Consider the following 21,388-nt stretch of genomic DNA (forward strand, 5'->3'; position numbering starts at 1 on the left):
TCAAGGCGGGGGGGAGGGGGGAGCAAGCCGGTACCTGCCGGAGGTTCGCACCGGTGTGCGACGTCCGGGCCCTGCGGCTTGGCACAGACTTCAGCCCGGCTCTGGGTAGCAAGCCTGAAGCGAGAGGTAAGGCAAGATAGCAGGGCCAGCAGTGATAAGAAGTTGAACCGGCAAAGAGACCCACAAATGGGATGCCTTCTCTAAATAAACAGCCACTTGTTTGTTAAGTGGAAAGCATCTAGTGCTGGCAGTGATATTTCCCTTTGTGTATGAATAGAGAAAAACGGAGAATCCACAAAGCTGGTACAGAAGGATTTGGTAGAAGAGAATACTAAGAGACAAGTATATTTTAATTTCTTTTATTCTCCTTTTCACCTCTCTACATATTGTATATGTGCTGCTTCTCTCTTTAACATCCCACCAGCATAAACTCATATTCTACTGTTAAAAACACTCTGTAGGTAGTTCTGCCCGAGGTTTTTTTAGAATAAAGTTGTCCTTTATCACTTTTCAACTATATTGAAACTATACTCAACTATAGGTTGCCTTTCTCCTTTGAAGCTAGCAGTCTTGCTGCTTTTGCAATGGGATAGAAACCACAGCTTGCTTTCCCATTATTCGCTATTATCTACCAGATAATAATTCTGGAATCTTGGGAGAGATGCTGTAATTCCTCCCTTCCTCGGTTCCCAGTCTGCAAAATGAAGGTGTTAAAATGTCCTTTTTTTCCTCCCCTTTTCACTTTGGACATGAAATTCTTCAGAACAGGGAATTTTATGCCTACCTAGTGAATCAATAGACACCTGTACAAAAATACAGACACCTGTAGAAAACTAAATTTACTTGTCTTCATGTCAAAATGGATCCCTCTAAAAGTTTGAGCTACAAACTAACTCTTAGATGCCCTGAACTCAAGTGAATGACTGACGTGATACCTGTTAATCTAAGCGATTGTATAAGTTACAGTGCACTGGATTCTAAAATCATATAGATCAGTTTTTTTCATGTAAGCTTGTGACAGTATATCCCCTGTGTACTACTAAGGAAACAAAAGACCCATCCATAATTCATCATTAGATCTAGAGCAGCCCTTTCTTAGATCGGATTAGCTTCAATCATAGATTATGCCACTTGGCTCTGGTTGGGTTTGTTTGGGTTTTTTTTTCTTGCAAAAGCATCTCCTCCTTTTTGTGAGCACAGTTTCCAGGTGGGTTTGAAATTAAAATGCTCTGGAATATTCCTTGCAAAGAAGCAGGAGCTGCTAATTGGCTGCTCAATCAGTCCTACTTTGACTGTTCATTTGCAGCCACTGGTTCTCAAAAGCTCTCTTAGCAGGAGGGAGACAGCACAGAGTCTTTGTGTCGCGGTTCCTAATCAGGTGCATAAATCATCTGTTGTGTTAGGACCTACAAAATAAGTAAATGCTCATCCAGGAAAATACCTTTTCCTAAAAAGTTCCTGGGTTTGTGATTTTGTATTGTTTTATATATACAGTCATTTTCACTTGTAAGGTATTTGGCAACTTTTTTTTCTCTCTCCTCTGAGTAAATAGTGAGTAATTTCACAATTAGAAAAAACTTTTGGAGACAGTCGCAGGACTAAAATATTGTCATAATGAGCCAATATTGTCCCTGTGGATTCACCAGCTGCATATTCCTCAATGTCAAGTGGCAGGAGCCGTTTCTATCAATTTCAGTCAATATTTCAGTCTTTCAGGCTGACCAAAAGGCACAGCCTAAAAAAGTGTTTCAGGTTAGCAGTCACTGAAATCACAACCAACCCTGCATAGATCTGAGAACTGGCAGGAATATGCACCACTGGGGAAGGATTAGCACCAGCTATAAGAAGCATAAGTAGCCTCTTCTGTGGGCACACTAGATGCTATTGCACCTGTCAGTTATAAAGTATTAAATGTTGCTTCATTTTTATCAACATGCATCCAGAAATTGTTCCTGACAGCAGCACTATTATAGCACAGGTAAGCATCATTTCCAGAAGGGATGGCATCACCTGTAAACAGCAGTGTCTCTTAGATTAAGATTATTAAGAGTGATATTTGATATTTAATTTCTTATTTCTCAAATGTATCATTGGAAATATTTAATGTCTCTGGATAGGGTCTGGACAAGTCCTGAGGGAATATTTCATGCCTCTTGCAGGTGATGCTTAAGGAATTAAACAGAGCTGGAAGTTCCTCAAATTCCATATGAACTTACCTGAACATAAGGCAAAAGGAGGCTTGGTCTGGGAGATGCTGTGTCCTTCAGTACCTAAGGAAAACACTCCTACCAGGTGTTCAGCAGCTGGTTTGATAAGGCCTGAAATCAGTGTCTGGAACTTAATTTTGTAGAAAATTAAGACACATGGTTACAGATTAGACTTTACCATGGGAATGTTGATGAAAGAGCCAAACCCCAACTGATATGTCTTTTCTTAGCAAGGCAATTTAATTTTCTACTGCTAAGCCAGAGGTGGTGCTGATTTAAAATTCTTTACCTTGAAACCTCCATATAAGTCTTCAGTTTCAGAACTTTTGTAATGTAATTAACCTGACCTTTAGGTTCAGGGCACTCAGGGAAGCAGATAAAGACATAAATGTGGGGATTGCTTTCAAGAAATGATGCTTCTGTGAAGTAAAAACAAAGAGGGTGGAGAGTACTGTATTAGGAAATAAAATCTCCTTTATTATCAAACAGTTGCGTAGCTGTCAAATCTCTTTCACATAGTCTATTCATAGGAATTCCTATGTAGTCTCTAGCTTGATGAAATTGCAGTCCAAATAAAATGCTATTTCCTCTGAATTGTATACTATCTTCGTTTCTATAATTTATTATGGATCTCAGAACTGCAGTGATTTCTAATATATCTATAGACTGATGTCATGTATAGCTAAGGTTGATGTTATAATACTGGGGTAAAACCAACACAAAATATGCCACTCTGCAACTTTGAAAATTCAAATTTAATTTTCCAGTTGTGAAACTGGGGAACAGTTTTATTCTGTTAAAAAGTAACTTAGTAGAAAAATTTAATCTACAGATAAACTACAGTAAATCATATTGTTATAATCTAAGGGTAAATGAAAAAAGGTCAACACAATATCTATTGTGTTAAATAGTCATTATATGCTGTTTTCACAGTGTTGTTCATGTACTTCACAAGTATATCTACTGCCCAGACTACTGACTGTCTGCACTTGAGGGAGCAATGTATAAATGCTGCAAATGGATGTGAGAGTGTCTGGAATGTTGTTGAAGATGTCTGCAATATTTCAGGTAATTCTTTTTGGTCTACACAGCTTTATTTTGAATTGCTGAATGGTTTCATATTCATAGTTTATCATAATATTGCTGTTGTAACTGAATGAAATCAGTGAGATTTCAAAGAGAAAATGATGGCAAAAGACAGTCAACTTCTGGAATCCTTGGCAATGGCTAGTACTATATTCAGTAACAGTCACACTGTCTCTTCAACAAGGTGATAAATGAAATTTCTGGACTATGAACAAAGTCAGAGCCTGAACTAACTCAAGAAGTCTGAATTCAGTAGAAATATGCTCTTGTGGGATCCTGTTAAACAAAGCCAGCATGCAGCTGGGGAAAAGTTCCAACCTTGTTTTCCATAATTCAGAGGAGTTGATTTGCCCCATCCCTGGAAGTGTTCAAGGCCAGGTTGGATGGGGCTTTGAGCAACCTGGTCTGGTGGAAGGTGTCCCTGCCCATGGCAGGGGGGTTGGAACTGGGTGATCTTTAAGGTCCCTTCCAACCAAACTATTCTATGATTCTATGATTTTATGATCTCGTACATTACCCAAAACAATGTAGTAGTTACTTAGAGTAATTTTCAAATATTGTTTTAGAATAAGAAACAAATCAAATAAAGTATGCTTCAAAGAAATTTGTGTTGTAGGGAGGCATATTGTATTTATTTAGTGAATAGTACCTACAAGTCAGATTGATTCACTTGCATGGAATGATGGTATGGTAAAGTGCAGGTTACGATGTGACTAAGCCTCCTTGAATTGTTAGATTCTCACATCAATGAAAGCAGAAAATCAGTCTCTGTCTCTGTTTAAAGCACTTGCAATGCTCGGTACATCGTTTCCAAGTGAGGTATGTTTTAAGTGGGGGTAGACCAGGTATTAGAAGTTTGATCTGAAACTCATCCTAATCTCTGTTGTTGTTCAGATGAAAATATTCCTTTCCCCAAAGGTCTATTATCTTCTTGAACAAATCTTGGGTATTGGTCACTTTCTGTCGCTTTCTTTAAATCCCTCCAATCCCTCCCTGCTGTTAAATGTTGAGTATTCACTTGCCAGGTGCTGTGAATATGGAAGGGAGAAGAAGAATGGCAGTACAGTGTGGTAGTGTCATTAGACCAAGCTAATAATCACGACTTTGTTGACTGATAAATGTCAAGGCCTTGATCGGCCAAGACTACATCACTACTGGCAAATAAAATGGTCCAGGGACTATTTTCTGGCGCAGAGTTCAACTGTCATGGGGCAGCATGTATCCAGACAACTAATCATGTTACCCCTACACTGGCTGCATAAAGCTACCTTTTGGGAGTGACTCCAGGCCCATGCTATCTTCACAATCTATCTGGCTTGGTCCAGACCAGGTACCACGCAAAAATGCAGCAGTATAGACACAGCCGCTTGCCATTAGCCTAGCCCATGCTTTGGTCCTGTTCATTAATGCAGCCAAGGGTATTTAGGTACATAACTACCATTTCTAGCAATTATCTATATCTCCATGGAAACCTCCATTCTCCTTATATTGACAGTATTTGAACAAAACCAGCCATGTCCTGATGCCATAATCTGTTCTGAGCCTCAACTGCAGCAGAGTTGATAAAGTGAATGTCCCTCTGTCTGTCTTGATGTCAGGACCCAGTGTCATGTTTGGTCTGTGTGGGAAGCGAGGCAGCAGAAGGTGCTGCCTGACTTCATGGGCAATAGCCCATCGCTAGAATATTCACCTACAATGTGAGCTATCTGAATGCTTCTGATTTGTTGCAGAGATTTGAACCCAAGCATCTCAAGTATTTAAAACAATTAGAGTAGAAAATTCTGAGAGGTCCTTCTTAGTGTGTCCTGTTCTGGACATGTATCTGCTTTGCATAGAACGTCTGAATACTTTTAAGAACTGAGTAAATGAAAAATACATGATAACCTAATGGTAACAACTGTCCCCAAAGGAACTGGGTTTCAGCCCATGTTCTATTGAGTTTTTAAATATTTTATGTGAAGTGGAACAGTTTCAAAAGACATGGCTGTTTTTTGAAAAAAAATATTGGAATATGCAGTACTTTCAAGCTCAAGACAGTGACCTAAAGATGAGCTGTCTAGAACCAAACCTCTTCCCCAAATTAGAAGTTGAATTTGCTTCTATCACATCATTCACAAAGACATTAGCATGAAGACTACTTGACATAAAGATCAAGATTTGTACTGTAGCCTATTCCTCAACATACCCTGCAACCAGATGAAGTGAGCCAGCATGATGACTCCTGTGGTCTGCCCTTTGGATTTATTCCATTGTCCCATAATCTGCCATTTCTCTCACTTATTGTCCTATGTGCTTATTCACTGATATGAAGGGTATTTGTAACTGGGTCAGAGAAACCTTCTGAAAATAAATTTTTCTTGTGATTGCTTGTTTGGTTTTGCATTTATATATTTCCTTAGGATAACAGCCTTTGGCAAGGACTCTCCAGCATTAGATATTGCGCTGGGTCTACGACAAATTATTCTAAATGTGCTTATTAGGTGCCATGACCCCAGAGAGTGTAAACCCACAGTCAGACAGCTCTCAGACAGCCCACAGAAACAGTGACAGAAAATCTACCAGCAGCATTATTAGTAAGAATAACATTATACTGTCTGTCAAGAAGACTCTACATGTGCAAGGCTAAAAACTTCATGGACGAGCTGTAGGAATGGAAAAGGCCCTTCAGTGCTGAGCACAAACACATTAGTTGGTGGCAATAGGCAATGGGGCAAATATTCCTTTTGATAGTTTCTTTATGAAAAGCTAACTACAAATGATAATTACATTCCTACTCTGTGGGATCAGTTCAATAACTCTGCTGTTAGACCACTGTCACATTAAAAAAAGTTTTTTCTAACCTTTAAATGGAATTTCTTGTACTTCAGTTTGTACCTCTTGTCCTGCCACTGGATATCAGAGAGGAGTCTGTCCCTGCCTTATTCGCTCCCCTCCCATCAGGTATTTATATACACAGATATGTGTATTGGTACACCCTTGAACCTTCTCTCTAGGCTAAACAAACCCAGCTCTTTTAGTCTCTCCTTGTAGGACAGGTGCTTCAGTCCATTATTCACACTCCATTATGCCCATGTCCCTCTTCATAGAATCACAGAATGGTTTGGTTGGAAGGGACCTTAAAGATCACCCAGTTCCAGCCCCCCCTGCCATGGGCAGGGACACCTTCCACCACACCAGGTTGCTCAAAGCCCCATCCAACCTGGCCTTGAACACTTCCAGGGATGGGACAGTCACAGCTTCTCTGGGCAACCTCTGCCACTGCCTCACGACCCTCACCGTGAAGAATTTCTTCCTCATATCTCATCTAAATCTTCCTTCTTCCACTTTAAAGACATTGCTCCTTGTCCTATCACTCCATGCCCTTGTAAAAAGTCCCTCCCAGCTTTCTTGTCGGCCCCTTTATGTACGGGAAGGTTGCTCTAAGGTCTGCCCAGAGACTGCTCTTCTCCAGGCTGAACAACCCCAACTCTCTCAGCCTGTCCTCGCGGCAGAAGTGCTGCAGCCCTCGGATCATCTTTGTGGCCTTCTCTGAACTCGCTCCAACCTGCTTTTGTCCTCAGGAGCCCAGCACTGGACACAACATTCCAGATGTGGTCTCACTGGTACTAGAGGGGAAAATCCAGTACTTTCCTCTGCAGTCTTCAGATGCAATTCCCACTGAGATGACCGAAGAGCTGACTGTACAAGAACAGAGACTATCAGCCTGGAAATGTCAGCTTCTACTCTGTCATGCTTCTATCTGTGGTCCTATGAACATATAAATAAATCAAATTATGACTAATGGCTGCCAAGCATTAGGTCAGAGAGCATTTTTTGTAAATGCCTCGGAAGCATATGTATAAGGTAAAATATATTACCTAGAACTAATAATTGGTAAAGCAACAATAATTGAAAACCAGCAATAAAATATTTTCTGCTGTTCATCACAGCTGAATCAACACAGTGTACAAACAGACCAATACTGATAATAGGTTATTTCTACACAGCTTTCAAGAGGCCAGGCAAGGGAACCCCATAAATCTGATGTGTTTCCTCATTCTGTCTATGCCCTTTGTGTGTTCATAGCCCCACAACCTACCTCTCAGCCCCTGGTTGTCAGCTGCAGTGATTCGGCGCAGCGTGTTCACAGCACACAGGGCCACCCTGACCACAGCCCCTGTACCTGACTCCTAACCACAACTTGTTAGAGTCATGAAGACAAATGAGCTAAGTGAGGCTGGGGTGTTGCATAAAATAGACCAGGATTTGTGTTTCTTATTCTCCTACCTCTACTCACCTCCACCCTTGAAGTATCCTCAGGACTTTGAAGAAGACAGTCATAAATTTTGTAAATTAGCTCATTTTTACACAAGCCCCTCCTGATTTTTGTTGCCTTTTTTCTACCCCTGGAATTTATCCTCCTGAAATTATCTCCTGAAACTCTTTTATGATCCCTTACTCACTTGATAAAATACAGAGTAGAATATCCACTCACCCACCTCCATGGGCCTCCACAGTTCCAATGTCACCACATCCTTTCCATTCTATTTTTATCATCAAGGAATGCCCTATGTCTATGACCTTCAGTAAAGCTCCTGAGCTCCTTGGGTACTGGAAAAAGAATGAAATGTGAGGGCTAAGGGTCAGGGTCGTGCCCTACTTCTGAAAACGCAGAAGGCAAGTTGGAGATGGGATTGGAGAGATACAGGCCAGTCTGTGCACCATCACCTCCTCCTTTGCTGATACAAGAGGTGAAGTGGAAGCAAGGTTGGGAACTGTAGCTCTTTTCTGGACTGTGACAGGGCACATTTTAATACATTCCCAAACCCTCCTCAGTCAGCAATAGCAACTGGAGAAAGAGCAATGCAGACACTGTTTGGAAAAAGGATTTTAGAGTAACAGGATGGGGATATGTGCACTGGAATAGCTGATACTCATTCCTTCAGGCACAGGCAAAATGCAGTGTTTCCTCTTGCAGGTCTTCGCCTAGACTGCCTTCCTTTTCCATTTGTGTTGACAACATATAAATGATGTTAAAATTCTAATTACATTAAAGTTTGTCCATGGTGGCAGTGACATATGACTGCTGGCTTTGCAGTTTTACTAGAGCACATGGTCTCTGCTGCTCCACACTAGTCATCAGGGAAGGCGCAAGGCAGGAGGCCAGACATCGCCATTGACAGGGCAGAGACAATAGCATATGTGCTCAGTAGATTAAAACTGATCCTCGTGCTGCCCTGTGAGCAGCCTGGATCTTGTGAGCCACATACTCCTTATCTTACATATTGTGAGACACTTAGTATCTATCAGGTGAAGAGAGGAAATGTGCTGGTTTAGGGATCTGAATACTTGTTTTGACAAGGTAGACCATGACTTTCACAAAATAAAACTTTGTTAAATTGTATTAAATTACTTCTTAGGTAACTTTCTTAAGCAAATTCTAACTTTCTTCAGCAATAATAACTAATAAAATAATTTTAAAACCTTTTCATCCATAAAGTAGAGGGTTAATTGTTTTACCTTTGTACCACAAACTAGCACATGCTCTTTATTTTAACTACGCATACAAGGAAAATATGACCTGACAGCCTTTGTGAGTATATTTGCCATGGAGTCCAAGTGCACAGGCAAGCAAAGGGCTTGAAACTGGACTGGGAACCTAAGGCTTCTGCAATTTTTTTTTTTTTATGTTAACTTCTCCCTTATTTTTATTATAAAAAATTTAAAAATCAGAATATTCTTGGACTACTTTAAATTTGTTGCCACTGCCAAACTTAGGCAGTGATGTTGTTCTATAGAGTAGCAGTCCAAGGGCATATCCAAATGGCCAGGCATTTGTAGGCTTGTGCCATCTTCACGTGAGTGAGGGATCTAAACCAGAGCTGATATCTCCCCGCATGGGGTTAGCATAGCCATTATCACGGGACTGCACCTGCCCTCCTACATCCCCTCCCTTACTCCATTACGTGGCAGTACCTTAGCCTGCACTGTGAATTCCTGTCCCTGTACTGGGCACCTCATTTCTACACAGGACCAAGATGAATGTCTCAGTGCCCCTTGTTCAGGATGTGCCCCTTGACTCCTGTGCACCTTTTTAGTTTGGTCTCTGTGCCTCATTTACCTACAATAAAAGGTATGAGTTTAAGGTTTTATGTACTTCAGAAATGAGAACAGACATTCTGGTAATGGGTGTCGTGGTTTAACCCCAACTAGCAACTAAGCACCCCACAGCCTCTTGCTCCTTCCCCCCGGTGGGATGGGGGAGAGAATCAGAAGAGTGAAAGTGAGAAAACCCATGAGTTGAGATAAAGAAAGTTTCATAGGTAAAGCAAAAGCTGTGCACACCAGCAAAGCAAAACAGAGAATTCATTCCTCACTCCTCATGGGCAGGCAGGTGTTCAGCCATCACCAGGAAAGCAGGGCTCCATCACACATAATGGTGACTTGGGAACACAAACACCATCACTCTGAATGTTCCCCCACCTCCTTCTCCTTCCCCCAGTTTTATATTGCTGAGCATGATGTCACGTGGTTTGGGATATCCCTTGGATCATTGAGGTCAGCCGTCCCGACTGTGTCCCCTCCAAACTCCTTTTGTCCCCCCAGACGACTCGCTGGTGGAGTGAGAGGCAGAAGAGGCCTTGACTCTGGGTAAGCCCTGCTCAGCAATAACTGAAACATCCCTGTGTTCCCAACACTGTTTTCAGCACAAATCCAAAACACGGCACTATACCAGCTATGAAAAAATTAACTCTATCCCAGTCAAAACCAGCGCAATGGGTCAGATCAAATAAAAGAAGGCAATATCGTACCCACAACTTTATTATGTCACTCTGAATATTATTTAAAATCTGTAAATCATGACAGACTTTCAAACAAAACTAAGTTCAAACCATCTTCTCTTGGCAAAACATATTATTCTTGTGCTTCAATTTAATTGTTTTATGTAACCATATCACTTAAGCTTTCATAAACATTAATAACATTATAATTTTAATGGTGAGTTCTAGGTAATAGATGCAAGGCAGAAGACACTATTGGATGTAATAGAATCATCCAGGTCCTGGCTGACGAATACCCAGAATTTAAAAACTGTCTCTGCACTACAGATAATTTCTGTAGCATCACGACTTTGCTTGCGAAACAGTGCAGCATTAATAAAGGTAACTAAATATAAAGTTTTAATTATGAAGAGCAAAAAGAAATATATAAATTTTTAACACTCATTTTAACTGGATTCAAGTTTCTTTGCATATTTCTCAAATCTGATAATTCCCCCAAAATATAGTTTTGGTTTTTTCCTTGATATTCACACTCCAACCTCCATAGGAAAGCAATGCCATATCTGCTTTAAAATAAATAAAACCAATAAAGGGCATGTGAAAAATTAAAATAGTTTCTAAAGCTCTTGCTCAATCCAGTGGAAAGCAAGTGTGAAAATACGAAGTGTGTTGCAGGCTACTTGTTGCCTAATGAGGCTCGAACACCACTGGATCTATGTTATGTATAGAGAGCCACATCCAGCCACCTTGTGAATGGGAGTGTGAGTGAATGGGGATGCACAGTTGTGTCACATTGTGTTACAGGAGCATCTTCGCTACATCTAGGAGAGGTTGCTGGATGTGGAAAACACAGTTACTACCTTCATAAAGCTGTATATAATATATAAAATGTGTCTTTTTAAAAATTTTATTATAATCTATGGGCACAGCTCCTTTAAATTGTTTTTTTGTTATTCTGAGAACTCTTTTCCCTTCAGAAATCCTCTCTCTGTAATTGAGAATTACTTGGTACGTGAAAGGCTTGCAGTTTCTGATGCAATGTCTCCTGGAGTAATGACTAGCAAAACCGACATAAGAGAGGTAAAATCAGCCAGTGAATAAGAGTCTGGAAAGCAAGCCCTAAGGTTGATTCCCAGTGCTGATCCATCACTCCCTACTGACATCAATCAGCGTACATCGTATAGTAGTAGGATATATGGCATTATTGCAGAGCATCCTGATCTGTTGCTCCTTGCCCCAAACAGGAAGAGTGGGTATCTAAAACCTGATGTTGATGTCATTGGAACTTTTTGCTTTTGCTTCTAGCAAAATGATGTAATTTTATATTTTTTGCTGATCACGATCACATTTCTCACCAATACAGCAAAAAATTTGGATGGAGTTACACTAGTGTCGGTTTTACCTACAGATGATAGCTTATGGTGTTGGTAGATACTTTCAGCAGTAATTCTCACTGTCTGACTTAAATGACTGTTTTAGGTAATGAATGAACCACACTCTGGAATTGCCATTCTCTCTTTACAAATTATGCGTTGAATTAAGATGATAATCTATTACATGTCCAATCTGTAGGTGGTTAAAATTATATGAGATGAATCCCTTTATGCAGTAATTTTAGTGATGGTTTCTCATATACTGTTAGCAGCTGAATTGATGAAGTAGACTGTATTATATAGCTACCAGGACACAGTGAGCATGAGGAAGATTCATTAGTCTGCAAGGCTCTGAAATTACGATGTATTTACATACCGCTCAGAATGAAACTAGGGCTGTTTCATTAATTTCATTGCATTAAGACAATTGTCTTTTTCCTGAGTTGGTTTTGAGCTGACCAGCGATGATGCTCCATCTTCCATTTGATTTATATCTCTGTTTGTACCTATTTGTACAGAATATTTGGGAACTTCCTTAAGATCAGGTACTGAACTGAGTTTTAGGCAACACAGAAACCCCAAAAACCAAAGACACCCAGAAGATTTAGAGAATAACTGCAGTATTGCGAAACAACGCTGTCGAGAAGACCCTTCCTGCTTTTTGGTGTATAAGACCTTCCAGCGAGCATGCCAGGTAGACGCGGCAAAATGCAAGCACCCGATGGTCAACAAGGAGTGTTCATCAGCGTGGAAAGAACTGAGGAAAACAGTGCTGGGAGAGTGCAAGTGCTCAGAGCCACTGCAGATGAGATGTGTTAAAATATGGAAGGGAATATTCAACAACCCATGTTTACAATACTCTCAAGAGAGCCAAGCTTCAGCAGTCAGTGAAAATGATGATGATTACGATGACAATGATGATAATGTTGGTGATGAGAAAAATCAGGATATTGACGCAGGTTAGTGGTATTCCAGCAGGCTGAATGCTTTCATACATAACAGTAGTGTGCACAAGTCTGTGAAAAAGGTTTTCTTAATCATTTGCAGTTTAACATTGGAAACAGGGTAGTTTTAAGAGGCTTATTTAGATGCAAATGAATAATTTGATAGCAAAATGATAGTCTGAATGCAAATACTAGTATCCTTCAATGTGTTAGTTTGATACAACCTGATCCAAATCAGTCCCTTTTAGTATTACACTACAACTAGAAACTATATAAGACCAATAAGAATAATTTTCTAAGCGCCTGCCTTGACTTTAGATCATGACAAGCAGTGGAGCTTGAAAACTGAGTGCACTGATGAACACATTAAGGCCTCTGGTCTTTATTTCTTCACAAGAAATCTGAATTTATACTGTGCTGAGAGCTCTAAAAGCTCTTCTTGAGCTCACAGGATCTATAATTATGTAGAGAATGTTATCAGAAGCCACTGATAAACTGTGCTTTCCTCCCAAAACTTAAGAATATATGCTACAGTGATTTTAGAGTTTGTTACAAGCTGATAGATCCTATTTGGTCAAGCTAATATGTTTTATTCTTGTTTATTTTTACTATTAGCACTATGCCAGCAACACAGCCAATACTTTAAAGTTAAAAACTAAGCTAAGACATGATTTATCGCTTATGCCTGTATCCGTGTCTTTTTGTTCTAGACAATATTAGTACAGAAACAAAATTACAATGGAGTTCATCTGCTCTCTCCAAACAAGGTAAGTCTGAATTTACTTATAAAACCCAATAATTCACTTTAGCTCTGTTTTCAGATAGTGTACAATGTGTCTTGAGGTCAAAATGAATACTTTTCAGTCGAATTACTAAAGAGCAGCAAGTCAATAGATCCAACATATTTTCAGTTAAGCTATTGGGTAGATAAGAATCCAAAAATGTTAGGTAACAATCCTGATACTGTTAAATTCACAGAGAGAAATCTTATCCCTTAAACATTTTAGGGTCAAAATTATCTAGATCTTTTTGGAAGGTTTATAGCATAGGCTAGAAATACCTAAACTAGCTTTAAAAGCACAGAAATGCCATTTATATTCTCTTCTCCATTACTTATTATATATGTGCTGGAGATTTCAGCAGTTTCAGGTATCCACTAACCACTAGCTTCCACAAACTGTTACATACCATGAAGAAACTTCCATCTTGCCAGTATCCACTTTCTGCTCCCTTACTATTTATCTTGGCTTATGAGGGCCAAGTAGTGGAGGGCAGAAGTATGAAGATCACACAACAGGCTTAAAAAAAAGCAATGCTGGAAGAGCTGGATCAGAGTTTTTGGGAATCAAACTTATTTTTAATAGGAATGTTGCAGGCAGGATGACTACCAATCAACAGTTGAGAAAAGTTTTCTTGTTATTTCATTTTAAAAACTCTTATTCTTTTTAGCATACACAGCAAACCGAACCTGTTTGGATGTGAACAAGGAGTGTGTTGAAGATGAAGTATGTAACAAACAGTTGTCCCTGTACCTTAAGGTTTGCTCAGTAAATAAGAAGTGCAACACGGAAGAATGTCAAGCAGCCATAAGGTTCTTCTATCGAAATATGCCTTTTGAAGTTGCCGAAATGATGACATTTTGTGATTGTATCCAGCCTGATGAATCCTGTCACAGAGCCAAAGAACTTCTCCATGGCAAGCCTTGTGCAGTTACTGCAGTTCCACCTCCATCATGTCTGAATGTAATCCACATGTGTGAAGAGAATGAATTGTGCAGGTAAGTAGAAGAAAGATTTTGCCCAGTAATGTGCTTTTGAATAATGATTTAATCAAGCGATTTTTATATGTATGTCATATATCTCATTTATAACAAAATTACTTTCTGCACTGTATCTACTCTGTGTCATCACTTGTGTTTGACATCTTCACAGATGTCTGCATCAACTCTGGTAATTCCACAAGTAATTTCACAAGTAAACAAAAAAGGTTCATTTTCAGAAAGGTCTGGAATTTAGTGTGGGCTTTTCTTCTGCCTGTTTCATGACACTTAACACCAGTTCTGCTGGACAAACTGTGCTGTTGCATATTTTCATTACGATTTTCTCTAGATAACACCTGCCAGTCTGCACCTTTGCCCTCTAGCAGTTTGCATAAATTGTGCAGCAGACTGGATGAAGTTTGTTTGGTTAAAGTAATTACCTCTTCCGCCGCAGAGTCTGACCCTTTGTACCCAACGGCCATACAACCAACTTGGCCTGTTCAGAAAACTTTTGTCTTGTTCTTTTCGTCTCAAGCATACTGATACTTGAAAAAAATCTGCTCTGAAACATGCAGAGACCACCAAACTCATGAAGAGTAACATAGTTTTCAGATTCGATTTTATTTTTAGAAAACAGGCGAGAGGATTAGCCCATATTCATAGTTCTACTTAATTGCCACCATTTGTGGATGGTCAATTGGCCCACTTGCGTTTTCAGTGTAGTCACCAGTTCCCTTGTGGATTAGACCTGATTTTTACCTCAAAACTATGCTCAAATTAACCTTCAGTCAACAAACCAGGAAGCCAAGAGACGCTTTCAGTTCTGTGCAGGCTATTCAGACTGATGTCAGTGGGAATTGCCCCTTTTTAGGTCAAGAAGAATTGGGCTACAAATGTATGTGTGTGCATGTGCATGTGTACACATATAATATCATAATGGAGACTTGCTGAATTACCCATTATTTTGGGAACATTAATGTTTCCTGGCTCTGACAATAAGTGGATATAATTAGCAAAATTAGTCTGTGAATTATGGCTAACCATATCTATAAAACAGGAGGTGAATAAAAATAATTCCATCAGCACAGAGGTGGCATCTGCTTTGAAACCTTCGCTTGTGTAATGAAAAATATTTACAATTACGTCCTAACCGGTATTGTAACAGTCCATGCTTTTGAAAGTGACTTGCTTGTAACAGCTACAAAATATCAACAGTAAATTAATAACCTAATTTTATAATTAAGGAAAAAATGTTTTAATATATTAATGTGCAATATAGAACAGTTTACTTTTATTGTCCCCTAATATTTAATGTAAGTGATAAATTGGTTTCTAATTATTATCTACAGATTTCTTAGTTAACTTTTAATAGATGTTTTCTATTGTCATACATAGTGCATTAAAGGCCAATTTTATTCTATCTTCAGAGAAAATAAACTGAAATGATTTGAGATTATTGAGATGGGAAACAAGTTAATTCTTCTCATAACTTACCTCCACTATCAATTAATCTTTAAGGTCAACTGAATTACTTCTAATTTTTCCCGAGCCTTGGACATTTTGTATTTTGTTAGCATTTGGGGGGATGAGGTGTTGGCATTGGATGTATATTAATCTATGTAAAATAAGTTCAATATTCCTTCTTCCTTCACACTGCCAAACAAACTGATCCACTAGAACAGCAGCTGATGTGGTTTCATTGTGCTGACTGGTCTAATTCTTCTATCCACACTTCTTCTCTGGGGATCTGAGATTGTTGGTATTCATACTGATTTTTGCTGGACTCTGGGAAAATCTCCACAGGTGCTGATTAGAAGTACAGTTGCTTTTTCTCAAAAACTTTTTCAGTAAAAGCAAGTATTTCCTCAAATTACAATTTTGCAGATTTCACTCAAACCAATTAGGTGTAAATCAGAGCAGAATTTAGGCCAGCTATGACTGAATATTGTGCTTTTTAAGGCTTAAGTGGTACCTTGGGAATACACTCTCTTTTTGTGATGATCCTTAAATGTCTTTTTCTGAAACCACAGAGTTTTTAAACTGTCATTGTATACTTCTTTTTTTTTATCACCAGGAAAAAATACACAACTTTTCGGTCAAAGTGTTGGAGACATGTAACAAAAAAATGCTATGATGATGAAGCTTGTCTTGAAACTTTAATCAAGGATGACATGCCCTGTTCTGCAAATGCTGATTGCAAAGCAGCCTACATTAGCAACTGGGGCACGATGCTGCACATGGAGTGTACCTGTCAGAATTTGTCTCCCGCGGAGCAATCTTTGTGCAAGCTCTTTCATCACATGCTTCACAGCAAATCCTGCTTCAGTGAGTTACGTAAGTAACACATAAAAATTTTAAAGAATAATTAAAGAGTATTAAAATGCTGGCTTACACCAAATCTTTACTATATCTTTGCTACCACTGATTTCAGGAAGATTTGTATCTGTGTTTTTTTAAATCCAAATCCAAATAAAAATTGCATGTACAGTTTTTTCCTCTGGTTTTAGGAAATATTTATATTAGTAGTAAATCAATAAAATTGACTACATGCCTCGTTACATGAATTTGCCGGAAGAACAATAAAAGAATAATTTCTGGGGTCTATACTATTATGCAGATTAGAAAAGTCCAAAGCCTTCCTTTTGTTGGCTTAATGTTGTACTTCGATACACTGTTTTTACAAATAATATGACATATTATGACAGTTTTTCTTTCTTTTCTTCTTGGAGCCTAAATATTAGTGTAGCTTACACACATTTAGCAACAGACTTCATTCCACAGAAAATAACTTCAGTGATTTAAATAGGATCTCTCAAAGAAAAAAGCTGCTGTGAATGGAGATTTCAGGATTTGACCTTCACTGAAAACACTGGGATTAATTCACATGAAATATGTGTACTTTCTCAGAACAAGTAAAGCTTTTCATGCACTAAATTGGCTACTTATTTTTGTTAAATACAAAAGTCCTTGCCCGGACTTTGTTTAAGACAGAATTGTTGATGCAATGAATGACATTATGGGAGGAAATATTATTGGTTTAGTCCAAGTTAGGACTGTCCCCTGTTTGTCCCCACTTATTGTGCTGTGGGTCACATCACAGAGTGGTTCCATATCACAGGGTGCTTCCTGGACTCCCACAGTCTAAACCTGAACCTGCCCCTGCAACGCTTCAGCTACATCCAGGAATCCGGTCCACAGACCAGGTTAAAGCCCCAAAAGTATCTTCTTCTCAAATCTCTGATCTATCACACCAGCTATATTACTATATAAATCTTCTTAGGATATACTAGTTGCTAACACATCATACCCCATGCCAGTCATCTTCTATATGTAATTATATATATTCTCAACCTAGCTTGGGAGAGGTAACTATATCTAAAAATTTCAATAATAAGCAATGACTATTTCATAATTCCATCTGAATGACTATCTTTTAAAAAGATGTATTAATTGCATGCATGCATTTCATTGAATGAATTAGCTATTTTTTTAGTTTTAGCCGCCAAAATGTTACCACTGTTAAGTATGTAATTTTCTTCTTGTCACTCAAACTCTACCCAGAAATTAAAATCAAGTCGCTGAAACACTGCCTTTGAGCTTAGTTAATCACTACTAAAATTCAGACTCTGAGAAAAGATTAAAAATCCTATAACAACTCCCCTGGAAAAGTGATACCATAACACACTTAGATTTGAGACTACTGGCAGTGATTTTGCTGATGAATGTTATTTATTTGTTTGCTTGCTTTATGGCTGCATTTAATGGTCCAAATGAGTGATCACATATTGTGGTAGTTATTCTTTACCGATAAAGCAAAAAGATGGTCCTCATGTCATAATAATCAAATAATTGCTCATGAGCTTTTGCCATTCCCTGAAGCAGTCTCAGGACAAAATGTGTTGTTTTGTGATGGAAACTTCCCTAACGTAATTGAGATTGAAGAACAGAAGCTTGCTTCCTCCTGTGGTGCAATGAATTCTTGCTAGTTAAATAAAAAGAGTTTGGGGATCCAAGGTCTTTGGTTGAGGAAAGGATTCACACCTATTCTGCAGGACGTTTGCAGAGTTTTGTGAATCTTGCTTTTGTTTTTTGTTTTGTTTTGTTTTGTTTTTCCTAGATGTTTAGTTGCAATGCAGCTAAACTGAAGAGAGAGATGATTATGGGTTTGATTGTAAGACACAGAGTTAAATGCCTTTATCTGCATGGCAGTTCAGGGACATGGAGTGAGTGCTCTTGTTGCAGACCTCATCCAGCCCCTTCTGCCAACTCATTTATCAGTCCTGGGTGTGAACTTTGGCTAGCTTTCACTCTTACAGTGGTGATGATTTTTAACATTGAAGTCTTTCTGAATAAGCAAATACCCAAGGCTAGAAGGGATCTTTGCCTCTATGATTGGTGTGAACAGACCCACAAGTGGTGTTTACACCATCACATCTTCCTTCTTTTGCGTGGCACGACTTTGCTACGAGTGTTTGCCGTTGGTGCTGTGCTTACAGGATTAAAACTTGCTGCAGACTCAGTAAAAGGCAAGAACTGTGAGTAACCGGCTGCTATATGAGACAGCAGCACAGTGTGGATCAGGGCCAATGCAGGATCAGTGTCACAAGAGGAATAAGCAAAAATGCCAGTGACAGAAAGTAAAAAATTAAGTTTCCAAAATATTTTAACTCTGGGTTGTACTTTTGAATCTCACAGAAAAAATACTTTAGAAGATTTAGTCCACTGCTATTTAGACAATGTTCCAGGCTGCACACATGAGCCTTTGTTGTACTGTTTTAGTTCCTCTAGGGAATAAAAATTTCCCAGGTTACAGTTCATGTGAGTGACCACGCACAGTCTTATATGGTTTAGCCTCTTGCTCTGTAAACTATTCTGCTTAGATAAACATTTTATTTTTCATTTCCACGAAGATACATTTTCAGATACATTATTGAAATTATGCCCACTAAGAGGACAGGCCTTTGTGAAAGAGTTGATTGAGGTCTAGCAATTCCTTTGAAGAATAAACTCTGCCTTTTGGAAATTACTTCAAACTACTACCCATTTCTCATCACTTCTATATTGTTTTGGTGGGCTCAGTTCTTCCAATGGGTCTATTTCTAAAACAGTTTATGTGAAAAGAGAATTTAAGCTGTTTTGAGGCACAGAATATTTTTAAAGCACACTTGTCCCCCATAAGACAAATTACAGGGGAGGTTTAACTGAGATGTGAAAGGAAGAACTGTCATTCATTCATTCACTTTGTTCATCGAGTATCAGTAAACAATACTTTTAAATAGCTGCCTTTATAAACTCTGTGACTCTTATCAAAACACCAAACAGCAATATTCACTTAAAAGAGTATTTTAAAGTAATATTTTGAATGGATATTTTCTTTCCAATATTCAGGTCAAATTTCCATTAAGAAGAAAGGTTTTCATTGGGTAAATACAGAAATGCCAGGAGAAAAGCTTTCCAGAGCACAGCTCCATTCTTCTTCAATTAATGGTGAGTTTGGGCAAACTACTCCATGATTTTAACAGAAGTACTCTTGAAATTTCCATAGGGAAGACTAAGGATTGGGTCCCTTGGGTGGGTTCAGGCAAGTGAAGTCTACCTGTTGCTCCCCTATTCAACACAATGTGGAAAAATCTCTCTACCTGTTTGTCTTAGCTTATATAACCACAAAATGAATACAATGAGACTCAACCAATTTCTCTGATAAGTGGTTTTGAAATAGATGTCTCACAATCACTATATTATAATTGGGGAAAATTAAGCTATTAAGCCCACCAGAGCCTGACTCTGCATAGCGGTCATTAGAGAGTAGTAGTCATAACGTGTAATACAAATTATCAGCTTTGATGTCACACCTACTCCTCTCCTATCTCTCTTGACTTTTTGTACCATAGTAGTTAGAACAACAAAATTAGGAAGCCACAGTAAGCGGTCTGAGAAGGTCCTTATGTTACACTCCATCTGACTTTACCCTCTCATGCAACAAAAGGGCATGCAATTGCACATCCCATGGGCTGAAGAGCTGCATCTGGTTTTATTTCCATGCATTTACAGTAAGCAATTAAGTGACACACAGTTACAGGATATTGAATTAATATACAATTTTTCTGATGGCTGAAATAAGATTAATTTTATATTTCCTTTTGAAGGACCCAGTTACAGAGTGAGAACACTGAAGAGCTTAATGCACAAATATTGACTCTGATGAGAATGACCTGTTCTACCTTGTGTGGGGCAGATTACAATACTCCAGACATTACTAGGAATTAGTTCCCAGAGCTGTTCATACTGAACACCTTTAACAGTGAAAAAATAATTCAAGCTCTGTATGCAGTACAAAATGAAGGGACTTCTATCATGTCCATCCTTCAAGTATGGCTGAAGTGGGCAACCTGGGAAGTATAAAAATAGATTCATGGGAATGGGATTCCTGAGACCTGTATGCAAATAATTAAGCACTAATTTTAGCATTAAAATTACTTAAGAATCATGCATGTCATCCAAGTGCTCTGTGTAGCCAGCGAAGAAAGTCAGGGCACTCGGAGGAAAACTAATCCCACCTTTTAAGACTGTCTTTGCTGGAAAAGTTGGGCTTCTCTTTGCCAACTACAGAGGAAGCCTGAATCTCTAGCTGGAACGAGACTCTAGTAGTTAAATAATGCAAATTATAATGCAAGAAATCCTGCTTTAAGTGAGAAAATGTAAAATATGAGATATTTCACCCCTGTGACTAGTTCTAACTGCAGACCCTTTCAGTGGGTAAAATGTATCATACATTTCCTTCAGAGATTCAGATAAATGTTTGCAAAAAGCTGCCCGCACCCAGTTAATTCTGTTCCCATTGAAGTCTGAATACTTTCCAAAAACCTGTTCTGGAATTATTAACAGAATTTTGGATGGCCTTAGAAAAATAAAAAGAATGCTGACCAGCCTAAACCATATAATAAAATATTCCTTCTACTGCAGCTGTCACGTACACTAGATGGGAACTCTCTAAGCTATAAATGTCTCATAGGAAGCCAGGGCAAGGAGAAGAATCTGATTCAGGATATCTACCTGATGATAAAAACCATATTGCAAATTGTTTCATAAATCCCACTGCCAAAACTCTAACCAGTATCCTAGATTCATATGCTAAGTAAATGTGTGTTAGGCTGCAAAGGGCATTGTCATCTTTATGAAATATTTATCTTTACTGAAATCAAATCCCAAGAAGAATCCCAGGGTGCAGAGGCAAAGGAGTTAAGTTGTCAAATATGGC

The 21,388-nt window shown here is 38.8% G+C and overlaps 1 protein-coding gene across 1 annotated transcript; it reads left to right on the forward strand.

Moving 5' to 3' along the window:
- Positions 1–1,933: 1,933 nt before the first annotated feature.
- On the forward strand, positions 1,934–16,472 carry GFRAL (GDNF family receptor alpha like). Its single transcript, XM_009700239.1, has 7 exons — positions 1,934–1,978; positions 3,119–3,275; positions 10,283–10,435; positions 11,946–12,386; positions 13,082–13,138; positions 13,821–14,148; positions 16,205–16,472. The coding sequence occupies exons 1-7, from the start codon at positions 1,934–1,936 to the stop codon at positions 16,470–16,472; spliced, it is 1,449 nt and encodes a 482-aa protein (XP_009698541.1).
- Positions 16,473–21,388: the final 4,916 nt, after the last annotated feature.

This window comes from Cariama cristata, unplaced genomic scaffold, assembly GCF_000690535.1.
Source record: "Cariama cristata isolate BGI_N322 unplaced genomic scaffold, ASM69053v1 scaffold135, whole genome shotgun sequence".
Classification (NCBI taxonomy): domain Eukaryota; kingdom Metazoa; phylum Chordata; class Aves; order Cariamiformes; family Cariamidae; genus Cariama; species Cariama cristata.

What these genes read in the sequence shown, in the direction of transcription:
- GFRAL (XM_009700239.1), top strand. Translation starts at nt 1,934, where the DNA reads ATGCATCCAGAAATTGTTCCTGACAGCAGCACTATTATAGCACAG. An exon ending in AAATCAGGATATTGACGCAG is followed by an intron (nt 12,387 to 13,081) that starts GTTAGTGGTATT and finishes TTTTTGTTCTAG; the next exon opens with ACAATATTAGTACAGAAACA. An exon ending in ATCTGCTCTCTCCAAACAAG is followed by an intron (nt 13,139 to 13,820) that starts GTAAGTCTGAAT and finishes TATTCTTTTTAG; the next exon opens with CATACACAGCAAACCGAACC.